The sequence below is a fragment of the Chionomys nivalis genome, chromosome 8 (assembly GCF_950005125.1).
Source record: "Chionomys nivalis chromosome 8, mChiNiv1.1, whole genome shotgun sequence".
In the NCBI taxonomy this organism is placed as follows: Eukaryota; Metazoa; Chordata; class Mammalia; order Rodentia; family Cricetidae; genus Chionomys; species Chionomys nivalis.
In genome coordinates, this window is record NC_080093.1 from 76986396 (window position 1) to 77014289 (window position 27894).

A 27894-nucleotide genomic window follows, 5' to 3' on the forward strand; every position below is an offset into this window, starting at 1 on the left:
TGATGGGGTTGCAAACTGCTACAGCCACTGTGGAAACCAGTGTGGAGAATTCTCAAAAAGCTAAAACTCAATCTACCATATGACCCAGCTATACCTCTTCTTGGAATATACCCAAAGGACTTGATATCCTACTCCACTAATACTTGCTTAGCCATGTTCACTGCTGCTGTCTTCACAGTAGCTAGAAAACAGAAACAACCTACATGTCCTACTACTGACAAATAGATAATGAAAATGTGGTACACATTCACTATGGAATACTACTCAGCTGTAAAGAAAAACAAAATCATGAACTCTACAGATAAGTGGATGGACCTAGAAAATATCATATTAAGTGCGGTTCCCCAGACTCAGAAAGACAATCACTCCAGTCTCTCTTATTGGAAGCTCCTAGCTCCAAATCTTCAGATGTGAGTACATACCCTGTAGTAACTGCAGAAACCAGGAGAGTAAAACAAGACCACTGTCAGTACAAAGGGGAATAGCAGGGTGCAAATATCTGATCAGGGTAATAAAACGCAGGGGACTCCTTAAAGAAGGGAAAGGAGGTGAATACAGAAACGGATGGGAAGAGGGTAAAGAGGATATAAGTGATCTGATAAGGGAAATGGGGAAAGGAAGGGCTCCTTAGGGAGGAGAAGGAAGGTAAAATAACAATATGGACAGCTGAAAAGGTCACAAAGAACCAACATATTAATTATTTACCTAAAAAACAATCAAACCAACCAACCTATAGTGAACAAAATTCAGTGTATAAATATAACTTTTCTCATTTGGCCTGAAGGTGCTCTTTCCAAGAGTCAAAGAGGGCACCTAACAAAAACGCCAATGCTAGACATGAGAAGCCCTCTTTTAAGTTGTTAGCCAAGACTGTCTAAGAGACTCCCATGACATACAGACTACTGCTTTTGCCTTTGGTTACTCCCTGAGGTAGAAGGTAAGTCCCTATGGCTGAAGACACCATGCACTTCAGAAACAGGGCCCAGAAGCCCCTGAGCTGGAACTGATATGAATCCCCCTCCCTGAGGACTAGATTTCATGGTACCAGAAGGTGCATGCAAGCTTCCAAAGGAAAAAGGCAACCAACCATCCTACCGTGCTATGGTGCATGTGGATCACATCAACAAGCAGCATGGCAGGATAGCCCTATGGGTGCAGTAGTGCTGCACAGACTATGGTGGCTATCAGTTCCTCTCTAATTGGGCTTAAGACCCACTCAACAAGAGGGATATCATGCCTGGTATTAGAAACCTAGCTACAGTGATGTCACAGTTATTAGGGGAGAATCTACAACCACTAATTTACTAAGCTAGCATAAGCCCTAAAAACAATGTAAAAATATTTGTCCTTATACCCACAGAGAAGTATAGTCTTCTTTCAAAGGAAACTTTGAAACAGAGACCACTACAGAAAACCACAACCAGTCAAAATGCAGAGTTGTAGAATCCAATCCCAATGGATATATCGACAGAACACTCCCACATCTAAGGCTCAGGAAACATGTGGAAGGCGAGGGGCAGAAAGATTGTAAGAGCTGGCCAGGGACTTTGCTGTGAGAATGCATCTCTGAGCGATGTCAGAAGCTACACCCACAAAAGTCTCACCAACGTGACTGCCCAAACGTGAGTTTAACAAGAAGGCACCAATGAACATGCCAAACTGCATGGGGAAAAGACAATGAGGGCTCAACCCTACATAAAAGACAAATGAGGAAAGCTGAGAATGTGCTGTGGAAGAATCTTTGTACACTGTAAAACATGTACTGCTCTCATTGGTAATAAAAAGCTGATTGGTCACTAGCTAGGCAGGATTTTCAGAGACAAGAACACTAGGAAGAAGAAGGGCAGAGTCAGAGGAGTTGCTAGCCAGACATGGAGAAGAAACAGGAGGTTGAAATAAAAAAGAGGTTAATGTCATGCGGCAGAATATAGATTAATAAAAATGGGTTAATTTAAGTTGTAAGAGCTAGCTGGAAACTAGCCTAAGTTATTGCTTAAGCACTTATAATTAATATTAAGTCTCTTGCAGTTATTTGGGAATGACTACAGAGACACAGAAAACACTGCCTGCAGGAGTGTAAGAGGTGGCCCTGTCCAGGGAAAAGCTAATGAATTGGTTGTCTAGTGACAAATAGACAACCCTGAAAAAGTACTTACAAGTAACATAATATAGACTAAACGGGTTATATTTGAGAATTTGTATGTATATACATATACATATATGCATGCATCAGTAACAATTGATGCAGAAAAGAGGCCAAGAATTTGAAGAGCAGAGAGGGAGGAAAGGGGAAGGAGAGATGTTAAAATTAAAAAACTATCTCAAAAACAAACACCAATAATAATAATAATAATAATAATAATAATAAAGAGCCATAACTTCATTATCCAAAGGTTATATTTTTTCAATTTTAGTAAATATCCTTTCACAATTTTGGTATGTGTATGTTTATAGATATATTTCACATGTTCTGTTTTGTGATTACATTTGAATGTCAATAAATGAATTTAATCATACCCTTTTAAATGGTAAGAGTATTCTACTTTGCAGTTGTTTAAAAACATTCTCTAACTTGACATTTGCATTGTCTTTTTAAAAGACATATATATTCTCACCTTTTTACAATACTGTGACAAAATGATTTTATATATCTTTTTGCTGCATATGACTATTTTCTAGAAATACTATTTAATTATCAGCTCTCTACTAGAACAGCCTATATCTTTAATATGGTCTCTCTAGTTCTCTATGCCTATGTAAACATGAATACATGGGTACAACTTCAGTCACCAAAAATAATGTTTCACTGTTTTTTACTTTGTCCAATCACCATGTACTTCTGAAGTTTTATGATAATCTTTGGAAATATAAAAATTATTAAGACTACCGGGCGGTGATGGCGCACGCCTTTAATACCAGCACTTGGGAGGCAGAGGCAGGCGGATCTCTGTGAGTTCGAGACCAGCCTGGTCTACAAGAGCTAGTTCCAGGACAGGCTCCAAAACCACAGAGAAACCCTGTCTCGAAAAACAAAAACAAAAAAGAAAACAAACAAACAAAAAACAAAAACAAAAACAAAAAAAATTATTAAGACTAAAATTAGCCAGGTATAGTGGTACATAACTTTAACCGTAGCACTTGGGAGGTAGAGATAGGCAGATTTCTGTGTGTTCAAGGCCAGCCCAGTCTACAGAGTGAGTTCCAGGACAGCCAGGGCTACACAGGGAAACCCTGTCTCGAAAAACAAAAAACAACAACAATGAAAAGAATACCTAGTAAAGGAGTCCAGAATCTTGAAGTCAGGTTTGACCAGTTCATCCACAATACAATGGCCTCCTTCAGCAACCAGTGAGACACGTGTTAGTTCTCTCCCCTTGGATGTAAGGCACTAGAAGACAAAATACTGCTAAACTGCAGAAGCTGTTAACTCCCCCTTAATATGTACACTGTATCAGCAAGCACCTACACTCAGCTACGATTCCTGCCAGCACAGCAAAGATGCTTGTTTACAAAAGGATCCAGTATGAATGAAACTGAAGTTTGTATTTGCTGAACACCATGTTTACTGGAAGCAATGGCAATACTTGCTCTGGAAAATGGTGACTAGGGAGGCTAAGGCAAGATCAAAAGTTCAAAGTCAACTTGAGCTATACAAGGAGATCTTGTTTTACTTATTTTTGAATGAAGATAATAGTACCAATATAATTGTATCTATCATCAACAGACTATGTATTACTCATCACTACAGCTAAGAACCACCACTTTTACTAAGTACACTCTAAATATATAGCATAGCCTTAATTACTACCCACTTCATAGAAGGAGAAACTAAGGCAGAGAGGGGTTAGGGACAGTCATTAACAGGCAAGACCAATATACAAACTAACAAGAATCAAAACTATTTGCAAGTACTGCAGGGAAAGGATGTACTTGTCTTTGGAAGAATTACTAAATTAGCAGGGAAATCCTATTTCTAATCTTCAATGTGCAAAACCTAAGCCCATAGTAATTAAGGCAGAGTCTTCATGGCAGCCACAGAATAGAATATTTATTCAAAAAAAAAAAAAAAACACATTTTTTTCTGATGTTAAAAGCATGATTAAACACAGAAACTACTTAGAAAACTTAAAACTAATCTTTCATTTGTAATATAGATCCAAGTTTTTAAAAAGGGGCCACTTTCAGCTATTTGAACTAAAAGTCAAAAGACATGGGTTTACTGGTGCATTCAATTCATGAAATCGTCTTACACTATAGTTTGCAACATGCTCTGAAAAATCAAAGCATTACTTACCATTTCACAATTAAGTCCAAAAAGTGGACTGTTATCTGTTATGGAACCATTACACTTGGTAAGGATAAAGTTTTCACAATTAGGAGAACCTAGGAGAAATGGAAGTAAATATTCATTGGAGCTACTTCGTTTTGTTTGGTTGGTTGGTTGAGTTTGGGTTTTTTTTGTTTTTTGTTTTTTTGTGGGGCAGGGGAGCAGGTTCGAGACAGGGTTTCTCTGTGTCAACAGTCCTGGCTGTCCTGTCCTAGAACTCACTTTATAGATCAGGCTAGCCTCGAACTCACAGAATTCTGCTTGCCTCTGCCTTCTGAGTGCTGGAATTAAAGGTGTGCATCAACACACCCAGCTTATCGGAGCTATTTATTGGACATAATAAACACCACTCTGAAGATCCCGGGGAACTCAAATAACATATTTACTGGGAACTTTCTTTGTGTTACTTGAATTATAAAAACTAAACAAGAAGCAACCTCTCTGGTTAAGTTTTTCTCCACCCATTGTTACATTTTGAATGAATATTGTAGACTGTTGTTTAAGGGAATCTGGGGCCTGGACTTCCTGATTGTTACCAAGCAAACATTCTTTCTTCTTATGAGAAAGAATTTAACCCAAAGTTATTGGACACTTCCCATGTAGGTACTAGGAGAGAAAGAACAACATATCCAAATGATTCCATGTGGCGTTTGTCTTTTCTAAATAAAGCAAGTGAAAACAGGACAGAGGTTTATTCACCATAGTGGACATCTAAAAAGACTGTGTAGCAGGCAGAAAGGTTGAGTAACTTTCACTGTGTGCACTTAAACCCAACTCTATCATTGAGATTTCCCTGAAGTCACTATTCAGAAATGTTCTTCAATTTCTTGCAATCATAACCTGAAGATTTCCTCTAGAGGTTCAATGCAGGTTCAGGGAACTCTTCCATTATATACACTAAGCTAACAACCAGGCATACACAGCTCAGAGATACAAAACATTTGAGTCATAGATTTCTACTTTCACAGTTACTGAAGCAGTGAAGTAGTATGTAGATTTTATTTGACAAGAATTAAAGAAGAGTATTAAATCTTTGGATCAGTTTTTGCCTCCTAGTATCCAGAAATTTCCATTTGAGGGAGATTAAAAGTTTTAAAATATATCTTCCAGAAGATCTATAGGCAGTTAATCGTTGCTAGGGAGAGAGAGAGATTTTCTTTAGTGCTGTAGCCACTAGTAATGTTCTTTCTTAAAAATTTTATTGAAAATAAATTCCTTTCACATACAATATATCCTGATTATAATTTCCCCTCCCTGCAGTCCTCCAAGTTCCTCTCCACATCTCCTCCCCCTCTAGATCCACTTCCTTTCTATCTCTCATTAGAAAAGAACAGGTTTCTAAGAGGTAACAACCAAATCTGATGAAATAAAATATAGTAAGATGAAGGAAAAGCTATCATATTGAAGCTGGACACAACAACCCAATAGGACGAAAAGAGTCAAAGGCAGGCCCAAAAATCAGCGCACACTTACACACACACCCATAGGATCTGGCATAGGCCTTGTGCTTGCTGCTTCAGTCTCTGTGAACCCATATTTGCCTTGCTTAGTTGATTCAGTAGAGGGCCTTAATCCTAGTGTATTCCACTCACTGTCTCTTCTGTGGGGTTCCCTGAGCTCCGAGGGGAGAAATTTGATAAGAGTCCTCTAATTTAGAGTCTTTCTCTGCATAATGTCTGGCTGTGGGTCTCTGCACTGTTCCCAGATGCTGCTATTGGAAGTCTCTCTGATGATGACTGGATAAGGTACTGATCTATGAGTACAGCAGAATATCACTAGGAATCATTTTATTGATTTTTTTTTTTCAGTCCAGTAGTGTTTGGTTTTACCTTAGGTTTCTGGGCCCGTTTAGTGTTAGGTCTTCTCTCTGGGCTATCTAGTCTCTGGTTCTTGGTCACACAAGCAGTGTCAGGGATGACTTCCTTCTTGTGGAATGACCAAATCAGACAGGTTGGCTACTCCCACAAGTCCTGTGCCAACATTGGCCTAGCAGACTATTTTGTAGGCCGGACAGACTGTAAGTCAAAGGTTTCATGGCTGGGTATACATTTCTCTTTCAGCAGCCTGCAAAGTATCTTCCTGCACCATAGAGACTAGAATGTAGGAGTGAGGGTTCCATAAAGGAACCAGTCAACTTCTCCAGGTTCAATGAGTTGTGTAGGTGTTGTCATCAGCAATGGGCCCCCACTGTCAGTTTGTGGAGAGCAAACTTTTGTCTTGGCGTATACTCTTGGGTTGTTTGGGGGTCAACAACTCAATTTAATGTGACCTAGTCCTGACACTGGAAGCCTCACCTGGCTACAAGAGATGGACACTTGAGAGTCTGTACCCTCCACTAGTAAGGCTTACCTTCATAGATTCTAGGAAGTTTCTATAGCACCAGGTTTTCACACTGCCCTCAGATGGCCCCCCCAATTCCAGCCACCTGTACCCACACTCTCTTCCTCCACTCCATTTTCCCCCACTTTACTCCCCTACTCCTATCCCCACCTATCCCTAGTCTACCCATAAAATCTATTCCTCCCTCCCAGGGAGACCCATGCACACACACCATCTAGACCCCTCCTCAATTGTGAGATATCATGTAGATGCTAGAAATCAAATCTGGGTCCTCTGGAAGAAATGTCAGTGTTGTTCTTTTTATATATATATTGATTTTTATTGAGCTCTACATTTTTCTCTGCTCCCCTCCCTGCCTCTCCCCTCCCCACTTCAACCCTTCCCCAAGGTCCCCAAGCTCCCAATTTACTCAGGAGATCTTGTCTTTTTCTACTTCCCATGTAGAGTAGATCTATGTAAGTCTCTCTTAGTGTCCGCATTGTTGTCTAAGTTCTCTGGGATTGTGGTTTGTAGGCTGGTTTTCTTTGCTTTATGTTTAAAAACTATTTATGAGTGAGTATATGCGATAATTGTCTTTCTGTGTCTGGATTACCTCACTCAAAATAATGTTTTCTAGCTCCATCCATTTTCCTGCAAAATTCAAGATGTTATTTTTTTCTGCTGTGTAGTACTCCATTGTGTAAATGTACCACATTTTCCTTATCCATTCTTTGGTCAAGGGGCATTTAGGTTGTTTCCAGATTCTGGCTATGACAAACAATGCTGCTATGAACATAGTTGAACACATGTCCTTGTGGCACAATTGAGCATCCTTTGGATAGATACCCCAAAGTGATACTGCTGGGTCTTGAGGAAGATTGTTTCCTAATTTTCTGAGAAATCACCACATTGACAAGATCTCAGTATTCTTAACCACTAAGTTATCTCTACAATCCCAAATTTTAATATTTTAAAAGTATTCATGTTAGAAGCCATAATAGTAATCTACATTTTTACATTTACTGGTTTACTCACGTGTGTGTGTGTGTGTGGTGTGTGTGTGTGTGTGTTTGTTTGTGTGTGCATTCTTGGTGCCTGTGGAGGTCAGAAGAAGGGCACTGGATCCCCTGGAGTTAAAGGGCGGTTATGAACCACCATGTGTACTGGGAACTAAACCCAGATCCTCTTTAAGAGAAGTAAGTGCTCTCACTCACTGAGCCATCTCTCCGGTCTCCATTAACTGATTGACTCCTATGGCAATCCTATGATATATGAACTAGATTTTTGTTTGTTTGTTTGTTTGTTTTTTGGTTTTTCGAGACAGGGTTTCTCTGTGGTTTTGGAGCCTGTCCTGGAACTAGCTCTTGTAGACCAGGCTGGTCTCGAACTCACAAAGATCCGCCTGCCTCTGCCTCCCGAGTGCTGGGATTAAAGACGTGCGCCACCACCGCCCGGCTATATGAACTAAATTTTAACTCCATTTCACAGATGGCTTGTTCTCTTAAAAGTAAATTTTTACATTCAAAATAAGAAGTCCAGGAATTTAGTAATAAAAAGAGTTCAATTTAAAGTTGGACAGAGCTTCCCAACAGATGATTTGCCAAAGATATATAAAAAGGTACTCAAAATCATCAGTTGTCAGGGAAATGTAAATCAGACTCACAAGGCAGAGCTTCACAGATTCAATATGAAAAGGCAGATAATAACAAGTATTGGTAAGAACGTGTGGAAATCAGAACACTCATATATATTATTAGTAAGAATGTACAATGGCACAGCAGCTATTTTGGCAAATAGTCTTATAATTCCTCAAAACTTAGGCATAAAGCTACCATATGGCCCAACAATTACACAATTAGGTACACATCCACACAAAAATCTGGTACCTAAGCCGGGCGGTGGTGGCGCATGCCTTTAATCCCAGCACTTGGGAGGCAGAGGCAGGTGGATCTCTGAGTTCGAGACCAGCCTGGTCTACAGAGCTAGTTCCAGGACAGGCTCCAAAACCACAGAGAAACCCTGTCTCAAAAAACAAAAAAAAAAAATCTGGTACCTAAATATTCATAGCAGCACTATTCATAAAATCAAACCATGGGAACAATTCAAATGTCTTCTACATGATGAATAAATGCATTTATAACATGCTTATGCCTGGGTTATCAATAGAAACTAAAGGGAAATGAAGTGCCAATACAGATAAGACTTGAAACCATGTGGAATGAAAGAAACCCGTTTAAAACAAAACAAAACCACACATTACACCACTCCATTTATATAAAATCCCCAGAATAAGTAAATATATAAAATCTATATAAAAAGAAAAAGGTTGATGGCTGCCTAAGACTCAGTGAGTGTGGTGGTTTACCTAAGAATGGCTCCTACAAGCTCATATTTAAATGCTTAGTCCTCAGTGGCTGGAACTGTTTTTGAAAGATTAGGGGTGTGGCATTGTTGGAAGTGTGTCATAGGGTCAGGTTTTGCAGTTTCAAAAGTCCATGACATTCCCAGAGTCTCCCCTCTCTCTCCATTTCTAATTCCCCTCTCCAAGTCCTGATCTGCAGAAGCACTCTCTTTTAGGCAGCAGACAGACTTACCTAAGATTCAAAGAGGGCAACAGAAACCAAGGATGGAAAAATCACCTAACAAAAACCAGAACAGACATCGGCACCTAGCCTCACCTCAGTCACTACCTCCAGATGCCTAGAAAGCAGCACAAAACACAATCATTAACAAGATAATATGCCTTCACCAGAACCCAGTACTACTACAATAGGCCCTGAGAAGTGTAATATAGCTGAAGCATGAGGGCTTTAAAACAGCAAGTGTGAATATGTTCAAGAACCATAAAGATATGAAAAAAATCCTCTAATGAAGTCTGTTAAAACACAAATAGTGGAATGAAGTAATGAAAACTATTTACAAATTGAGAATAGAATCTAACAAAGAAATAGAAACACTAAAGAAAACATAAACTGAAATAAACCTGGAAATGAAAAATTTAGAAAGTCAAACAAAAACCTCAGAAGTAAGGATCACCAACAGATTACAAGACATGGAAAGAGAGACTCAGGTGCTGAAAACAAGGTCAAATACCTCAGTCAAAGAAAATGTTAAATCTAATAAATAAAAATATATCTAAGCACAAAACATATAGAAAGTCTGGGATACTACGGAAAGACCAAAGCTACAAATAATAGAAATAAAGGAAGAAGAGATGCAGATCAAAAAGATGAAAAAATATTTTCAACAAAATCACAGAAGAACATTTCCCCAGCCTAAAGAAGGATATACCTATCAAGGTACAAGAAACATACAGAATACCAAATAGAAAAGACCAGAAAAAAATTTCCCACAATACATAAAAATCAAAACACTAAATGTACAAAACAAAAAAAAATAATAATAGATGCAAGGGGAAAAAATAAGCAGCATACAAAGGTAGACACCTTATTTCTCAGTAAAGACTATGAAAGCTAGAAGGGCCTGGACAGATGCTCTGCAAATTGAGAGATCTTTCATGGCAGCCCAGACTACTATACCCAACAAAACTATCAATGACAATAGAAAAAGAAAAGCATAAAAACGGGATAAAAATCAAATTTAAATAGTAGCTATTACCAATCCAGCTCTGCAGACAGAACAGAAGGAAAAGTTCAGTTTGAAGAGGTAAACCACACCCAAGAAAATACAAGGAATAAACAATTTCAGCTAACAAATTCACCTAGTAAATCAAAAGAGGATCTACTACACCATAACAACAAAATAACCAATAGATACTGTTCATTGATGACTCTCAATGTTAATGGTCTTAGTTCTCCAAAAGAGACACAGACTAACAGACTGGATATGAAGACAGGACCCTTTTTTCTGCTGTATCCAAGAAACACACCTTAATGGCAAGGATAGACACAACCTCAGTATAAAAGAATGGAAAAGAGTCTAAGCAAATAGACCTAAGAAGCAAGCAGGTGTAGCCATTTTAATAACTGATAAAACAGACTTCAAATCAAAACTAATAAGAAGAGTTCGGGAAGGACATTGCACACTCATTAAAAGAAAAATCCAATAAGATATTTTAATCTTAAAACATTTATGTATCAAACACAAAGGCACCCAAATTCAAAACAGAAATACTATTGCAGCTAAAAATCACATATGGTTCCTCACATAGCCATAGTGGGTAACTTCAATAACCCAATCTCACCAATATACAGCCCATCCAGACAAAAACTAAACAGAGAAAATTCTGGAGTTAAATAATGTCATAAATCAAATGGGCCTACCAGATTTTTAGAGAACATTTCACCAAACATAAAAGAATATGAGTTCTTCACAGCAGCTCATGAAACTTTCTCCAAAACTGATCTAGATACAAGCAAGCCTGAATAGAGAGAAGAAAACTGAAATAATTCACAGCATTTTATCAGGTCACAGTGGGCCACCACAGTGATATCAACAAAGAAACTGGATGGACACACTCATGGAAACTAGACAACTCACTTACTGAATAAAAAAAAAAAATGAGTAAAGACAGAAATTAAGAAGGAAATGAAAATCTTCTTAGAGTTGAATGCAAATGAATATACAACATACCCAAACCTACAGGATGCAAAGGAGGGAGCTCTAAGAGGTGAATTCTTAGAGCACTGAGTGCCTACATAAACAGTTTGGAGAGATCTCATATTAGCAACTTAGCAGCACACCTGAAGGCTTTAGAACAAAAAGAGTACTGTCTCAAAGAAGAAGTAGAGGAGTAGACAGTAAACATAAACTCAGGGCTATAATCAACAAATAGAAACAATATAAAAAATGATGAGAAAAAATCAATAAGACTGATAAATCCTTAATCAAATTAACTAAAACACACACAGACAATATCCAAATTAGTAATAAAATTAGAGAAAAAACTGGGAACATACAATAGACACCAAGAAAATCCAGAGAATCATAAGGAAATACTTTAAAAATCTGTACTCCACCGAAGTGGAAACCTAAAAGAAATGGATGAATTTCTTGATATACACAAACCATAAGTGTTTAGTCAAGATCAGATAAGCAATTTACATAAACCTATAACCCTAAGTGAAACAGAGCAGTATTTAAAGTCTCTCAACCACTAAAAAGTGTAGTTTAGGTATGGAGTAATTGTAAAAATCTCATTAAAAGAGGTAAGAAATGTTCCTTCAGTTTCTATCTTGCAGAATAATGTGAAGAATATTGGCATTAATTCTTCTTTAAAAGTCTGGTAGAATTCTTTGCTGAACCCATCTGGTCCTGGACTTTTTAGTGGTTGAGAGACTTTACACAAAAAACTCAACTCTGAATGAAGGACCTGGAAAAGAGAACCTGGGGAATAGTCTTGACACAGAAAAGTACTTTCTGAACAGGACACCAATAACACAGGCACTAAGATAAATAATAAATGGAACCTCTTGAAACTGAAAAGCTTCTGTATAGAAAAAGACACCATCATTCAGGCAACACAGCACACTACAGAATGGGAAAGATCTTTACCCAGTTACACAACTGACAGAGTTAATATTTAAAATATGAAAAAAAAATTAAAAACTGGGCATCAAGAAAATAAATAGGCTTCCTGGGAATTTCCTTAGCACTAGGTTTCTCCCACCCCCACAATGGCTTCCTATATTAAGATGTCTCTTTCACTGCTCTCCCTCCTTGTCTCTTCCCCAACTTGGCCATCTTGATCCCTCATGTTTTCATCCCTCCCTTCTACCCCCCACTCCCAGTTTACCCAGCAGATCTTAACTATTTCCTTTTTCTGGGGCCCTCCATGCGTGTCTCTCTTAGGGCCCTCCTTTTTACCTAGTTTCTCTGGGGCTGTGGATTGTAGCCTGGTAAACCTTTGCTTTGTATCTAAAATCCACTTATAGTGAGTACATACCATATCTGTCTTTCTGGGTCTGGGTTACCTCACTCAGGATGTTTTTTTTTCCCTAATTCCACCCATTTGCCTACAAATTTTATGATCCATTGTGTAAATGTGCCACATTTTCTTTATCCATTCTTCAGTTAAGGGGCATCTACATTGTTTCCAGGTCTCGCTATTAGGAATAATGCTGCTAAAACATAGTTGAGCAAGTGTCTGTTGCATGAGTTCTAACTGGTCTTAATAATAAAAACTGGAGCCAGATACTGGGATAAATGTTGAAAGATCTAATTGACAAAGGAGCAAGCCACAGCCAACTCTTACCTTGCTAACTCTTCAGCTGAAAAAAAGAGCTGAGCTCCTGTCTCCTCCCACCTTATATTCCCCTCTGCCTAGCCATATCACTTCTTGTCAGTTTATGCAGACCTCAAGACTTCTACCATTAATTACTCTAGCTCTGCCCTCTGATCTTCAGGCAAGCTTTGTTAAAGCACAAACAAAACACCGCGTAAGTGTCCTTGTGGTGTGATAAAAGATAAAGTAGATATAAATATTGTAACTGTAATTCTTGCTTGATAACTGTTTTGTTATATGTAATTTTACTATGTTAAAGCCTTCCTTTTTGTTTAAACAGAAAAGGGGAAATGGTGTGGAAGGTCCTTCTGTCTATGTGTTGCTTTTATTGGTTAATGAATAAAGAAACTGCTTTGGGCCTTTAACAGAGCTAGGTGGGGACTAAGCTGAATCCTGAGAGAAAGGAAGGCAGAGTCAGAGAGAAGCCAAGAAGCCACCACTGGAGACAGATGTGCTGAAACTTTAGCCAGTAAGCCACAGCCACATGGCGATAGACAGATTACTAGAAATGGGTTAAATTAATATGTAAGAGTTAGCCAATAAGAACCTAGAACTAATGGGTCAAGCAGTGTTTTTAAATTATATTTTCTGTTTGATTATTTCGGTCCTGGGCAGCCAGGACAAACAAGCAGCTCCTTGTAACAATCAAGCAAGTATCTTTTGGATATTTGCTCAATAGTGATATTGCTAGGTTTCAAGGTAGGTTGATTCCCAATTTTTTGATAAACCGCCATACTGATTACCACAGTGGTTGCACAAGTTGGCACTCCCACCAGCAGTGGAGGAGTGTTCCCCTTACTCCTCAACCTCTCCAACATAAACTGTCATCAGTTTTTGTGATCTTAGCCATTCTGACAGGTGTAAGATGGTATCTGTGTCATTTTGATTTGCATTTCCCTGATGGCTAAGAATGTTGAGCAATTTCTTAAATGTCTTTCAGTCATTTGAGATTCTTATGTTGAGAATTCTCTGTTTAGATCTATACCCCATTTTAAAAATTGGATTATTTGGTAGTTTGATGCCTAGTTTCTTGAGTTCTTTATATATTTTGGAGAGGATGTTTGAACTGGCCTGCCCCTGTAATCAGATTTAGTGACTACCCTGTCATCATAGAACCTACATTCAGTAACTGATGCAGTGGTCCACAGCCAAACACTGGGCTGACCTAGAGTTCAGTGGTAGAGAGGGAGGAGGGATCATATGAGCAAGGTGGGTCAAGATCATGATGGAGAAATTCACCAGGACAGTTTATGGAGGCCAAAAAATGCAGGTCCATTTCCACCTTGTCTGTTGGTTAGAGAGTGTGAAGATTGACAAGCATAGCTGTACATCCCAACTCAGGAGGTGATTACTTATTTCTTTTAAAATTAAGATAGCTCATTCTAGTAAATTCATGCCATCCTGATAGGCAGTCAGAGTATGCAAATGTACTTCTGCTCCTTTTTTAACTCTGACGTCACCTAGGGAAGAGCTGTCTTCAGAATACATGACCTAGAATATCATTGCTACCTAGACAACAGAATGCTAATGATTTGATGTCTCAGAGTGATAAAGCCATTGATTGTGTAAGTTATCCTTTTGTATCATGTTAATAAAGTCTTTTGTTACCTTTTCCCCCATTTACATTGGGTATAAAAGCTGTGGAAAAATAAACACGGGTGAATTTCAGTCATTGGAATATCCTCCCGATACTTTCTATGTTTTCTGTCTTATTATTTTTATGCATCTTCATATTTTTTACTTATATTTCTAAAATTCCAATGGCCCTACCCTGGTAAGAGGTGATTCTGTTGAGGCCGGTCCTCAACAACAGTTGACATGAGCTAGTGGGAGGTCACAGCCTCTGGACTGACAGATATGGCGCCTGCATGGGTCCAAACTAGGCCCTCTGAATTTGGGTGACAGTTGTGTGGCTTGATCTGTTTGTGGGGTCCCTGGCAGTGGGACCAGGACTTATACATGAACTGGCTTTTTGGAGCCCATTCCCTATGATGGTATACCTTGCTCGGCCTTGATGCAGAGGGGAGGGTATGCCAGATTTGTTGATGCCCCAAAGAGGCTACTTATCACCTCTAAGGCATAGATGGGGGTGAAGGAGGGGGAGAATGGGGAAGGCATGGAGTTGTGTGTGTGTGAAGGTGGGGGGGATCTGGAAGGAGTTGGGAGAGGGGAAACCATGACCAGAATATATTTTATAGAAAAAACTTTTCAATACAAAAATAGAAAAATGAAATAGAAACAATGAGGAAGGCTTACTGTAATGGTCTACTATGTAGAAGTGTATGCTGTGCCTGTGTATATTCACGTTTCCATGTTTGTGGGCACATGTGTCTAGAGTCCAAAGTCTGACATTTGTTCTTCTCTTTGGTTGTCTTCTATCTTATAAACTGAACCTGGGTTTCTTATTTGAACCAAGCTTGACAATTTGGCTACTCTGATTAGCCAGCTTGCTGCAGGCATCCCTTGTGTCCACCTGCAGAGCATTGAATTATAAGCAAGAGCCATGTCCAGTATGGGTATAAGGGATCTGGATCTGAATTATGGCCCTTATGTATCAACTGAGACATCTCTTTACCTTGGAAAAGTCTAAAAATGTTAAATACTGATTCTTACTAGTAATTAAACAGAATTGAAAAAAAAAAGAAGAAACTTTTTTTTTTTCCAAGACAGGGTTTCTCTATAGCTTTGGAGTCTGTCCTAGAACTAGCTCTTGTAGACCAGGCTGGCCTCTAACTCACAGAGATCCGCCTGCCTCTGCCTCCCAAGTGCTGGGATTAAAGGCCTGCGCCACCACCGCCCGGTTAGGAACATTCTTATTAAACATTTTACTAATATTTGTAACCTCTGTGTACAAACTAAAATCATCACTTTTCCACATTCCACACTAAAAATATTTCTACATTGTAAGATGGAATAAATAAGCTATCCCAAACGCATCTAGAAAAAATAATGTTTAATAAAATTATTTGAATAAAGTTAGTGATATTAGATTAAGTAAGTTAAGCACACCTTGGAGTGGAAAGTGAAATGTTTCCATTTCCCTTTTTGTCAGAAGACATCTCGTCAAGCCCACTTTTTCACAGCCATACTTCTGAATGATGGGGTCATTCTGCAGGTTGATGCTGGGCTTTAAAATGGCAGAAGTTAAAGATCTTCCTGAAACAACAAAGGTAGTGTGTGGTGGATCAGAATGTGTAATATCTCAAGGAGGGCCAGCAGGGTGGTTCAGTGGATAGGGTGCTTGCTGCACAAGCCTGGTGATATGCATTCTACCTAGGAACCCACTGTGGAAGGAGGTAACTGATTCCTGGATGTGATCTTTTGACTTCTGTGCATGTTTTGACACAACTGTGCCTGCACACATACATACAAACACACACACACACACACACATCTCAATAATAACAAAAACCTTACAGGGCACACTTCTTCTTTTTTTGGGGGGTGGGGGGGTGGTGGTGAGACAGGGTTTCTCTATGTAGCCTTTGTTATTCTAGAACTAACTCTGTAGACCAGGCTGGCCTCAAACGCACAGAAATCTGCTTGCCTTTGCCTCCCAAGTGCTGAGATTAAAGATGTGTGCCACTACCAGTTTCTTATACAGGTTAAGCACGGGGAAGGCAAAAAGATATTATGACTCAGTTTCAACCTGAAAAGGGGAGTATGTGTGTGTGATTTCATATAGAAGCTGGGCATGGTAAGGCATATCTGTGATTCCAGCATTTGGGAGGTAGGCAACAGGATCTCAAGTTCAACTAACTTGGATTACATAGTAAGACCCTTTCTCAAAAACTAAACCAAGAACAAACCAAGAACAGAAACAATTAACTCCAAATGTGTTACAACAATAAAGCTTTTTATAAAAAGTAGAGGAAGAATGTGCTTCAGGACTAAAGTGGTCAAAGATACTTTAAGATAAGAAACTAGCTGCCCAATCTTGAGAAAGCAGAATAGAAATAGCTGGTATGTTAGACCCTTGTTACAGTGCCTACCCATTTCAAACATCCCGCTTTATCTTCACCTGCCTACACTCTTTGCCTTCTACTCCATCAACACCAGCTGATCATGTTAACCAGAATTTTAACTAAAAGATAAAGAGAACCAACTACTTTGAAAACTTCCTCTGTTCGATGATATGAAAAGGGACAGACAGTTCTTCGCTGGAGGTACTTAGCTTCCAGATGGCTTTCTAGTCAACAGGAATCCTCCAAATACTATCCTTTTTGATTAAGATAGACATCTGCTCTCTGCTGCCCCACAGTAGAAGAGGGCACACCAAGTTAGACAGGAATGGAAAGAACTTGGCTTGCCAATGACAGGTTAGTAAGAAAGAAAAACATCTACGAGTCAAGTTGAGAGTAGAGATAAAATAAACGATAGACCATTTGAGTGCCAAGGGTCAAGAGTGTTGTGATAAGAGCGGCGGGGCTGCGTCCCTGGCACCCGGCCGCCCACATGGCTTATGCCCCAAAATAATTACACGGAAACTGTATTCTTTTAATCACTGCCTGGCCCATTAGTTCCAGTCTCTTATTGGCTAGCTCTTACATATTGATCTAACCCATTTCTAATATTCTGTGTAGCACCACGAGCTGGCTTACCAGGAAAGATCTTAACCTGCGTCTGTCTAGAGTGGGAGAATCATGGCAACTCACTGACTCGGCTTCTTTCTCCCAGCATTCTGTTCTGTTTACTCCACCCACCTAAGGGTTGGCCTATCAAATGGGCCTAGGCAGTTTATTAATTAACCAATGAAAGCAACAGATTAGAAAGAAATCACTCCCACATCATTTCCCCTTTTTCTGTTTAAACAAAAAAGAAAGGCGTTCACTTTAACATAGTAAAATTACATATAGCAAAACAGTTATCAAGCAAGAATTACAGTTACAATATTTATATCTCTTTTATCCTTTATCATAACTAAGGAAAACTATAACTAACCATTCTTCAACTCCATCAAAGACTCCAGAAGGATATAATATTACCTAAGCAAACAAGAGATCCAAAACTCTAGAAATGACAGAGACATCTCGCTGCCTGGACAGTCACCCAAAGTTCTTTTGTACCGTTGGGGCATCCATCTTCAGCCTTCAGGCCCATAGTATCCAGCAGACATTTTCATGAAGCAGGAAATTCCAAAGACAGTTCAGTCACTTTCTGCTGTGTCCTGCAGAATGTCTCGCAGACTCTTTCATGAGTCAGGAACCCCGAAAGACCATCTCACCTTTAGGCAAGTTCAACAGTCCTCTCTTTGAGGGTTCTCTGTAAAGGCTGGGAAAGATGGAGCTTGTGCCCCCCACTGTGCCGGGGCAGGGGCAAAATAGCCCGATGTTGGACGCCAAAATGTAACGACATAAATGAATACAGACAGATTATAAAAATATATACAGCTTTAATGAGGAAATAGACTTACAGGACCACAGGTTCCCAGGGAGAACAGGAAAGCAGAGAAAAGGGCTGCTGGGCAGATTTATCAGTAAACATTAGCCCGAGGCGAACACGCCCCCAATGGGTGGGGCTTATCCCTACACAAGAGTTTGAACTTTGGTTCATCACTCAATACATAATGGAAAACAGTAAAAACTCCTGATAAGAAAAGCAACAAAATATAAAGAGTATCTTAAGAAATATTAACCTCAAATACTTGTGAAAAATAGAACAGAAGTAGAAAGGCTCTACAGTAAAACTGGCAAAAGATATTTTAACTAAAGCCTACATAGTAAGAGGGCAAAAGGGATAGGAAGGTATACAAAAGAAATGTTAAACATAAAATAATTCAATTAAGAAAATATTTGAGTGTTTATTGGCATTAATTTAAGTTCAAATTGGGAAGATGGACAATGAATAATGAAATAAATATTTATAAACAAATACAAATGAATAAATAGTTAATATATCAAGTAGGGATAAGAAGTACAGATAAAAGGAGAGGAAGGAGAGGGTTTACTGGACAAGGAAAATGTCCGATGTCATGTTTCTATGTCAGGTTTGGTCTCTGTGATAAAGTGGTATCTGAGTAGAGATTTATGAGAGAAAAGGCAATGATCCATGCAGATTAGAGACAGGAAACCAAAATAAAAGGAACTCTAAAATTCAAGTCTGGTGACTAAAGAGAAAAAAATGTACTAACATGGAAACTGAAATAGAAGCCTATTATTTATGGATGAGATAAGATGAGAACAAAGTTGAATATCCAAGAGACAATATCCAGGAGGCAACTGCTGCAACGAAAGACTGTATCTGGGACATCAAATATAGAGATGAAGACACAGAAGTCATCTATAGAAAACAGACAGGTAAACTTGAAAAATAAATGAAGACTCCAAAGAAAGGAAGATGAGAGAGCCATGGACTATGCTTTGGGGACTTGAATATACATAGGATGAAAAAAATGAAATAAAATCTTAAGAGAACAGAACAATAATCATAACCTCTCTAGTGTCTTAATAAGTACAGAATAAAATCATTACTCAAACTCAAAGTCTGTAACACACAGTCACCAGCGGCACCTGGCTGCTCCTTTCACTACCACCTACTTCCCCCAGCATCCACAGTAACCTGTGTCTTTTAGCCTTGTCAACTAAAGACCTTTGTTTGAGCCTCAAATCTTAAAATGATACTATATGATTTATTCAGATACTTGCATGCTAAATCAATACAGCTGCATATATGATATAGGCATCTACTGAAAGAAGAACAATGGAAACGCAGCAAAATCAGAAGATACCACCAGGATACAGGAAACTAGGAAACACAGTTCAAAAGGAGGTAGGAGGGAACAGCCTGATTAGTCCTACCTGTGTATGCCTCCTCAATGCAATTATACAGTTACTTAACTATTATTTCTGAACACAAAGAAGTACCATTGGACAATATTTAACTTCACTTTGTCTGACTTTTGATAATTCCTATTCTACAACCCATATTCTTTCTAAAAAAAAAAAAAAAAAGTTAACTGTAACCTAGTTGCAGGACGTTCCAGGGTCTGAACAGCTCTGCTGTCATAGGTATGTATCTTAAAGCTCTAACTACTGCACCTGTAGGTCACAACTAAAAGTAGGACCAACTAAATTCCCCATCTGTTCCTCAGTGTGAATAATATTCATGTCCCTTTCATTAGTCAATGGTAAGTTCTTCCTTCCCACCTATATCCTAGTAGAAACGAAGACCTAGTGACTGCCGAGAGCACAGTAAGAGTTTCAATGTCAGTGATAATCAAATATCCTCAGCTATCCAACTTAACCAGTTTCTGAAGCATGAACCAATGATTCCTGGTATCTACCCTCTCTGGGTACTTGCTCATTTTAAAATTCTTTCTTTTAAAAAAAGAAAAGAAAGAAGACACTTTTTTGTTTAAGTTGATCAGAACTGAAGATTCTGTTGTTGTTATTGTTGCTTACAAGAGTAAACTTTACCACATCCATGACATCTGTTTACAAACATCAATAAAAATGGAAGCCATACCTTTAATAGTCCTAGGAAAACCTCTGACTAATTTCTTCCTTTGCAGCCCAATGATATCAAATAGAAAACGAGATGTCGGAGGAGGCAAGCTGAATTTCTGAAAAAATGTATTAATAAGTTTTTTAAAAATACTTCAAAACAGACAAAATACTCTTTTTTTTTTTTTTTTTTTTTTTTGGTTTTTCGAGACAGGGTTTCTCTGTGGTTTTGGAGCCTGTCCTGGAACTAGCTCTGTAGACCAGGCTGGTCTCGAACTCACAGAGATCCACCTGCCTCTGCCTCCCAAGTGCTGGGATTAAAGGCGTGCGCCACCACCGCCCGGCACAAAATACTCTTAAAGGGCTAGACTTTCACTGTTGGTTCAGACCTTCAGAATAGTCTAGGCTTTAACTATTCATATTATAAAATGAGAACTGTTTCCTTAACATGGGAGAGAGTGAGGAAGTGAAAGAAGCCACATTTACAATAAAATCTCCACCTGGAAATTGTTCCTCTCACTTCACACTGTAAAAAGTCGACAGAGGAATTTACAAGTTCAGTATTCTCAGGGACTTCTAATTCTTTATGTCACTAGACACCATATCAGGTAATCAGGATAGATGATATAGGAGGTACCTAGGTTGAAAGCTCTAGCTACAGGCTCATCTGGGCTAAAATTCCAATTCTACAATTTATTAGTGGTTAACTTTGGTGAGCTACTCACTTTCTTAAACATGAAATAAAATAAAATTCCTCTTACAGGACAACATGGTCATTACAGATGATAAACATAGCATGACTAATACATGACTAGGCATATAAAAAGTACTCGATAAAATGGAAGCAAAAGAGAATCAAGACCCAGATAGATTAGGGTTGATGGACTCAAATACCTTCAGGAATATATGGACAAGCAGGCCAGAGGGAAATAGAGCAGGATATGAAACCAACAGTACATGCCTTTTTTTTTTTTTTTTTTTTTTTTAGTTGTCCTGGAACTCACTCTGTAGACCAGGCTGGGCCTTAAACTCACAGAGATCTGTCTGCCTCTGTCTCTCGAGTGCTGGGATTAAAGGTAGGCGCCAGCGCCACCATCACCCAGTGCACATACTTTTCTTTCTAGATGGCAGGTGCTATTGAGCTCCAGATAGTATTCTACTGACACCCAATTTTTAAAATTTTTCTTAGATTGGTTTTTTTTCGCTTTTTTTTGTTTTTAAACAGGTCTTGCACCCATGCAGGATTCAAATCCTTCTTACTTGCCTTCCACCTGTTATAATTACAGCTATGCACCTCCATGCCCAACATCATGATTTAAGAGAAGTACAAATTTATGTGAATTTTGCAATTTATAAAAATTCCATATTACAAATAAAAGAGAATCAACATAGAAGCTATATACTATAATTGGAGAGTAACTGTTTTTGCTAGATTATCAAAGAAAAGCACAGACAAATCTAATCTAAACAGAGCCCTTCCTGCCTTCCTGTGTTTGTTTAACTAGGTTATTGACAAACATTCTCAGACTGATGCCCTAGCCTCAGGACAGGAGCTCTAACTTAGCCCCTAATACAAAATTTTCTTATCTTACGTGTCTGAATGTCTTTCGGAGAAATCTGAATTCCAAATAGAACCTGTAGAAGTGTAGCTGACTCATTCCCTTCAGAATAAAAACCACCACGTTGTTTAGGTGGTTTTGGTGTAAAAGTTGGCACCAGCTGTTGAAAAAAAAAAAAATCAAACCAACACACAGCTAAGATGATAATCTCAGTTACAGACACATAGAAGACAAGCAGGAAACAGTGATTGACAACCAATAAAACTTCACCAACCACTGACCCTCTCTGACTCACTCTATAACTGGAAGACAGTCCTTACCTCAAAGAATTCAAATAAAAATCTTTGTACTAAATATTCATTATAATCAAATGTTAGTGAAAGTCCTACTAACGCTTATTTAAAACTTTAATTACCCTTATTTTGTGTGTGTCGCAGGATGGAAGTTAGAGAACTTAGGGCAGCTGGTGTTCTTCCACCCGAACTTAAAATTAGAACTCCGAGCTTATTCTACAAAGGTTTGTCTCCAACATATTCTGTAACCCCACCTAAGCCAGAACATCAGATGAGGGCTGAAATCAATGGCAGTCTCTCTCTCTGTCTCTCTCTCTCTCTCTTTCTTTTTTTTCTTTTTTTGAGATAGGGTATCTCCACATGAGCCCTGGCTATCCAGGAACTCACTATGTAATCTAAACTATCCTCAAACTCAGATTATCTGTCTGCCTCAGCCTCCCGAGTGCTGAGATGTGCCACTAGGCCCTGCCAGATGGCAGTATTTCATGACAAAGAAGATGGTTCTAAAAAAAATCTAAACAATTTATAAGAACCTGCCTCAGGGAAATGTGTGCTAATCTCTTGATAAGTATTGTGCTGGCTAGTTTTATGTCAACTTGACACAAGCTAGAGTCATCTGAAAGGAGGGAACCTCAATTGAGAGAATGTCTCCAAAGGAAACAGCTGAGAGGCATTTTCTTCATTAGTGATTGATGGGGAAGGGCCCAGCCCATTCTAGGTGGTGCCGTCCTTGAGCTGGGAATCTTGGATTCTATAAGAAAGCAGGCTGAGCAAGCCATGATGAGCAAGCCAATAAGCAGCACCCCTCCATAACCTCTTCATCAGCTCCTGCCTCCAGGTTCCTGACTTGTTTGAGTGTAGGACCATATTTCTACATGTTATGGCAACCAAAATCTCAGGCCACAGTTTGCACCTGCTGCACAGGAGGTCGTCACCTAGCCTGTCACCATCAGGCTAGGATGTTGTTCTGCTCCTTCTTTGTAATTTGGAGGATGCCTAAAAGAGATGTTAATTCGGCCTACATGACAGGGCTGGCATACAGAGCAGGAAGACGTGACAGAGCAGGCACATGTAGATGTGAACGTGACCACAACCATTTACCATCTGGTGACCTAGGAAACAGAATGCTAATGAATTTCCCCCTCATTTATGTTTTGGGATATAAGGCTGTTTGGAAAATAAATGCAGAGAAATTTCAGGGATCACTGAAAATCTCCCTCCCAATAAAGCCATGTGAGTTGTCTCAATTATTCCCACACCTCCCCTCTGGTCCAAAGAAATTATTTAGGGTCCAGGCTGGCACTGGACCCTGACATTTGAGTTCCTATTCTGACTTCCTTCAGTGATGTACTATGATATGGAAGTGTAAGACAAATAAACTCTTTCCTCCCCAAGTTACCTTGGTCATGGTTTTTCATTATAGCAACAGAAACCCTAACTAAGACAGGCACAAGAAATATAATTTTCATATGTCATTCATATCACTGACAGCATTCAAATAATAATATCATCTCTTTGTTCTTTATCTATAAAAGAAAGAAAAGACTAACCAGAATTATTAAGATAGCATTACTTTATAATAAAAAACAGTAAGTAATGTGATTCCTATCGAGTCCATATCAGGGGACTATATCTATATATATCTATATAGTCAGACAGATATATAATGAATGATAAGTATGCCAGATGGGACAATAGAGTATATACACCTTCAGCCTTGACAAATATGTTGACTGTTAGGAGAAAAGAGATGGTTACCAGATTTTTAAGTTCTTTGAAGAAATCACCAACCTGAATTTTTACACAGAAATTCCCAATTATTGACAGCTGTTACTTAATTAAAAATGAATATGACGTATGGTTAACAAATATCAATAATCTACAAACCAGTTTGAAACCTCTGGCCTATGCACAGTTTATCTCATACCTGGGTTCAGGAGTGGATTTACCCAGAACTGCATACTTCAGCAACTCACACAGCTGTTTAGGGGTTACTACATCATTTTCAGCAAATAAAATGGAAGATAAGCGAGCTTTCTGTAAAGAAAAATTAGAATACAGCACACTATAATAATCATCATTGGCAAAAAGGCAATTATTCAAGTTTCTGATATTTTAATATATATATACAAGCACAAGGATTGCTCTAATTAATTGAAAATAAGGTCTAAAAGAGCCACTTGTGGTATGATGTCATTAATAGAATATTTTATAAACATTGGTACAGTTTGTGTATTATGCATGCCTGTGTGCTAAAAATAGTAAGATTACAATACAATTCATGCTTTCAAGAACTCTATTTTATTACGGAAAAATATGATGGGTAATTCTAACACTGCAAGGATCAGTGCTATTATAAATATATAGGACCAAGAGTGTATTTGCCCTAGGGTTTAGCACAGTGGTTCTCAACCTTTCTAATGTTATGACCCTTTAATACACCTCCTCGTGTTGTGATCACCTACAACCATAAAATTATTTCATTGTTACTTCATAACTGTAATTTTGCTACTATTATGCATCATAATGTAAATATCTGATATGCAGATGGTCTTAGACGACCCCCATGAGAGGGTCATTTGACCCCCAGGTTAGAACCATTGGTTTAGAGTGTTATATCAGTGCTAGCCACCAACACACCTTAAGTACTTAATAAATATCAGATATTAACTACTAATATGGTTGTACTGGCTAGGGCCTGAATCATAAGTGCCTATGTAATAGGGATGATTGCAGAGCCTGTTACAATAATGAGGGCTCTTCAAACGTATTTGATCTGGAACCGAGCAGGGCAAAGATGGGGTGAACAGGAGGTGGTGATAGTGATTAAGAGTTAAACACTGGAGATAATAGTTGTATTTCTATCAGAAAAGGAAGCTGCAGATATGAAAAAGGAGGAACTACAAAGAGCTTTGACTAGAAATAAGTTGACTGGAAAGCATGCATTTAATGTGAATTCAGGAAACTAGATGTAAATGCATGTTTGTATATATTTAGAATACACAAGCATACCCGTTAACATGACTTTTGGGGACTACTGGCATCCTACTAGCATAAAATCATCTACAATACCACCATTTAAAATATGCAAATGCCAACCAGGTGGTGATGGTGCACGTCTTTAATCCCAGCACTCAGAAGGCAGAGGCAAAAGAATATGTATTTGAGGCCAGCCTGGTCTACAGAGATAGTTCCAGGACAACTAGGACTGTTACACAGAGAAACAACAAAAACAAAAAAACAAAAAACAAACAAATTTACAAAGCCATTCTCCACTAAGAACCAGGCTGATTCCAGGGGCCTGGGACAGAGAAAGCAGATACCCCTTCTCGCCAGAAAGCAATGACATGCTCAGAGTGATACAGTCATGTCATAACTCAAAAGCAAGTTAATGATCAAATTTTGGCTATTCAGAGAATCAGAACACATAGCCAGAGGGGGAGATGGCTCAGCAATGGCTGCTCTTCCTGAGGACCCACTTCATCCTTGCATCCACCTAGTGACACACAAGCAGCTATAACTCCAGTTTTAGACGATCCAACGCCTTCTGCTGGCCTCCTGGGGCATCAAGCACACACATAGTACAGACATGCATGCAAAGCACCAATAGACATTAAATAATTTTGAAAATAATAATTTAAAAATAAATAATAAAGTCTGGTAGTATAGAACAGTAATCTCAGTTACTGAGGAGGCATGAAAACCACAAGTTCAAGACCTACTGGGCCACAGGACAACTTGAAAGTTGAGCTTGACAACTTAGTGAAACAGGCTCAGAAAGAAAGAGCAGGTGTGTGTGTGTGTGTATAGTTCAGGTGTAGAGTACTTGTCTATTGTGCTCAAGGTTCTAGATTCGATACTCAGCACCAAAATTAATTAATTAACAAATGATGGCTTAATGAATAGATTATCTGTGAATTCATAATGATAAACTGAAGTGACTTAAGAATCCTCTACAAAATTACGAGGGGCGTTTTAGACAGATTGGCAGACACCATCTTACTATGTTAAGTAATCAAGGTTAACAACACCAGCAATGGGACTGGTCAAAACGTCATATGCCAACTGCAAGAGAAGACTATCACTTCTGTGCTAGTTCTGCAAAGATGTGTAACCTCAGTCTCATCAACAAAGAGACAAATACTCAAGGGACATTCTACAAAATAATTGATCCAGAATTCCTCAAAAGAAATAAAGTCACGAATGTCAAAAGACTATTGGAGTTGAAGAAGAAAGATATTAAAAAGTCAACATTAATTCTACACTGGACCACATGCTAAAAAGCTTAATCAATCTTTTTAAAGAAACTTGGATGGGCTCTGAGAATTAAGTGGCAGCAATATATTCATGTTAATTTCCTTATTTTGATGGCTGTGTTGTGATTATGTAGGGCACCGAGGAAATAAAAACACCCAAATGGGAAAAGTGCAGCACCACATGGGCCGGCCAACTACGTTCCACTGTTAGCTAGGGCAGCTTTTAGTACTGCTTTGCAACTTTTCTATAAAGTTTTTAAGTTTTAGGTGGAATTGTCAATATTCTTGTATTTCTTTTATATGGCTAATCTGGTAAGTCGTAATTATTCCATTTTAATAAAAGAATTGGTGACACTAATTCCTTTCTAACATAGCATACAACTTAAATGTTCTGGCTCCTTAACAGAATGTAAGCTGTAGTAAGGCAGTAATTTTTATTTATTCCTTGATACGCCTCACGTGCCTAGATAACACTGCCTTGGGCACATGACAAACAATGAAAAACACCTGGCGACTGGCCGATATTTATTTAGCGGTTACTAAATATTAGGAACGTCCATCAATACGCCCAGCAAGAATGCAAATTGTATAGAGGCAGAGAATTCTGTTTAGGTGGAAAGGATATTCCTGAAACATTCCTGTTACACACATCTTAATAAATATTCTGTGCAGCGGACAGTAAATCAGTTTGGGGTTTTTGTTGCTGTTGGAGACAGGGTTTCTCTGTGAAACTGCCCTTGCTATCTTGGAACTCGTTCTGTAGGCCAAGCTGGCCTCGAAAACACAGAGACCCGCCCGTCTCTGCCCGCTGCGTGCCACCACCGCCCGGCTGGCTGCTAAGTTACCCCTCTCTACAGACCAGAGACGGGGTTCAGGGAAGTCAGTGGGTCGGTCAGCCCTGATCCCTCTGCAGGGACCCTACAGGCGGCGGGGGCACGGGACTCGGAGCCGCACACGACTTGGGCCTCCTGCCGGGCTCTCCTTTGCTCACCTTGGCTTTAGGCTCCTTGTCCTCAAGATCCGGCTCTGTTTCCAGGGCCGAGTTCGGGGCCCCCTTCCTCTTCCTGGGGATCGTCTCCGTCTCCGTCTCTAGCTCCATCAGGCTGCAGGGAAAGATCAGCTGCAGCTGCGGTGGCCAGGGCACCGGCGGAGCGCGGGAGAGGGGGACGGTTCTCAACTTTCTCCCCTCGACGCAGCTCAGGCCCGTTTACCGCGCTTCGCCCGCGCAGAGATTTCCCTCAGCGAGGGGTGGGAAACGGTACCTGAAGCGCGTCGGGGGCGGAGCGAGGCTGCTCGCCCTTCCCAAGCCTCCGTCCCCGCCCTCCAGGTCCCGAGCCGCCACAGGCGCGCCCCTCCGCCCGCTGACAGCCGCCGCCGCCACCACAACACTCGGGCCCGCTCAGGCGCGCCGGCGTTTAAACGGACCGGAAGTGAGGGCAGCCGACTTCCGGCCG

At 39.4% G+C, this 27894-nt stretch overlaps 1 protein-coding gene across 2 annotated transcripts in view; it reads right to left on the bottom strand.

Annotated features, from left to right (window-relative positions):
• The window catches only part of Rexo5 (RNA exonuclease 5), a 54838-nt gene extending 27000 nt beyond the window's left edge, over positions 1-27838 (bottom strand). For both annotated transcript variants that reach the window (XR_009057549.1, XM_057777161.1), the window contains exons 1-8: positions 27703-27838; positions 27432-27543; positions 24112-24221; positions 21925-22051; positions 20355-20451; positions 15900-16046; positions 4295-4383; positions 3273-3388 (exon numbers count right to left, since the gene is read on the bottom strand). Coding sequence is in view for 1 of the 2 variants with exons in the window: in XM_057777161.1 (XP_057633144.1) it covers positions 3273-3388; positions 4295-4383; positions 15900-16046; positions 20355-20451; positions 21925-22051; positions 24112-24221; positions 27432-27539 (794 nt within the window). In the remaining variant the exon portion in view is untranslated. The remainder of the gene's footprint in view (positions 1-3272; positions 3389-4294; positions 4384-15899; positions 16047-20354; positions 20452-21924; positions 22052-24111; positions 24222-27431; positions 27544-27702) is intronic.
• Positions 27839-27894: the final 56 nt, after the last annotated feature.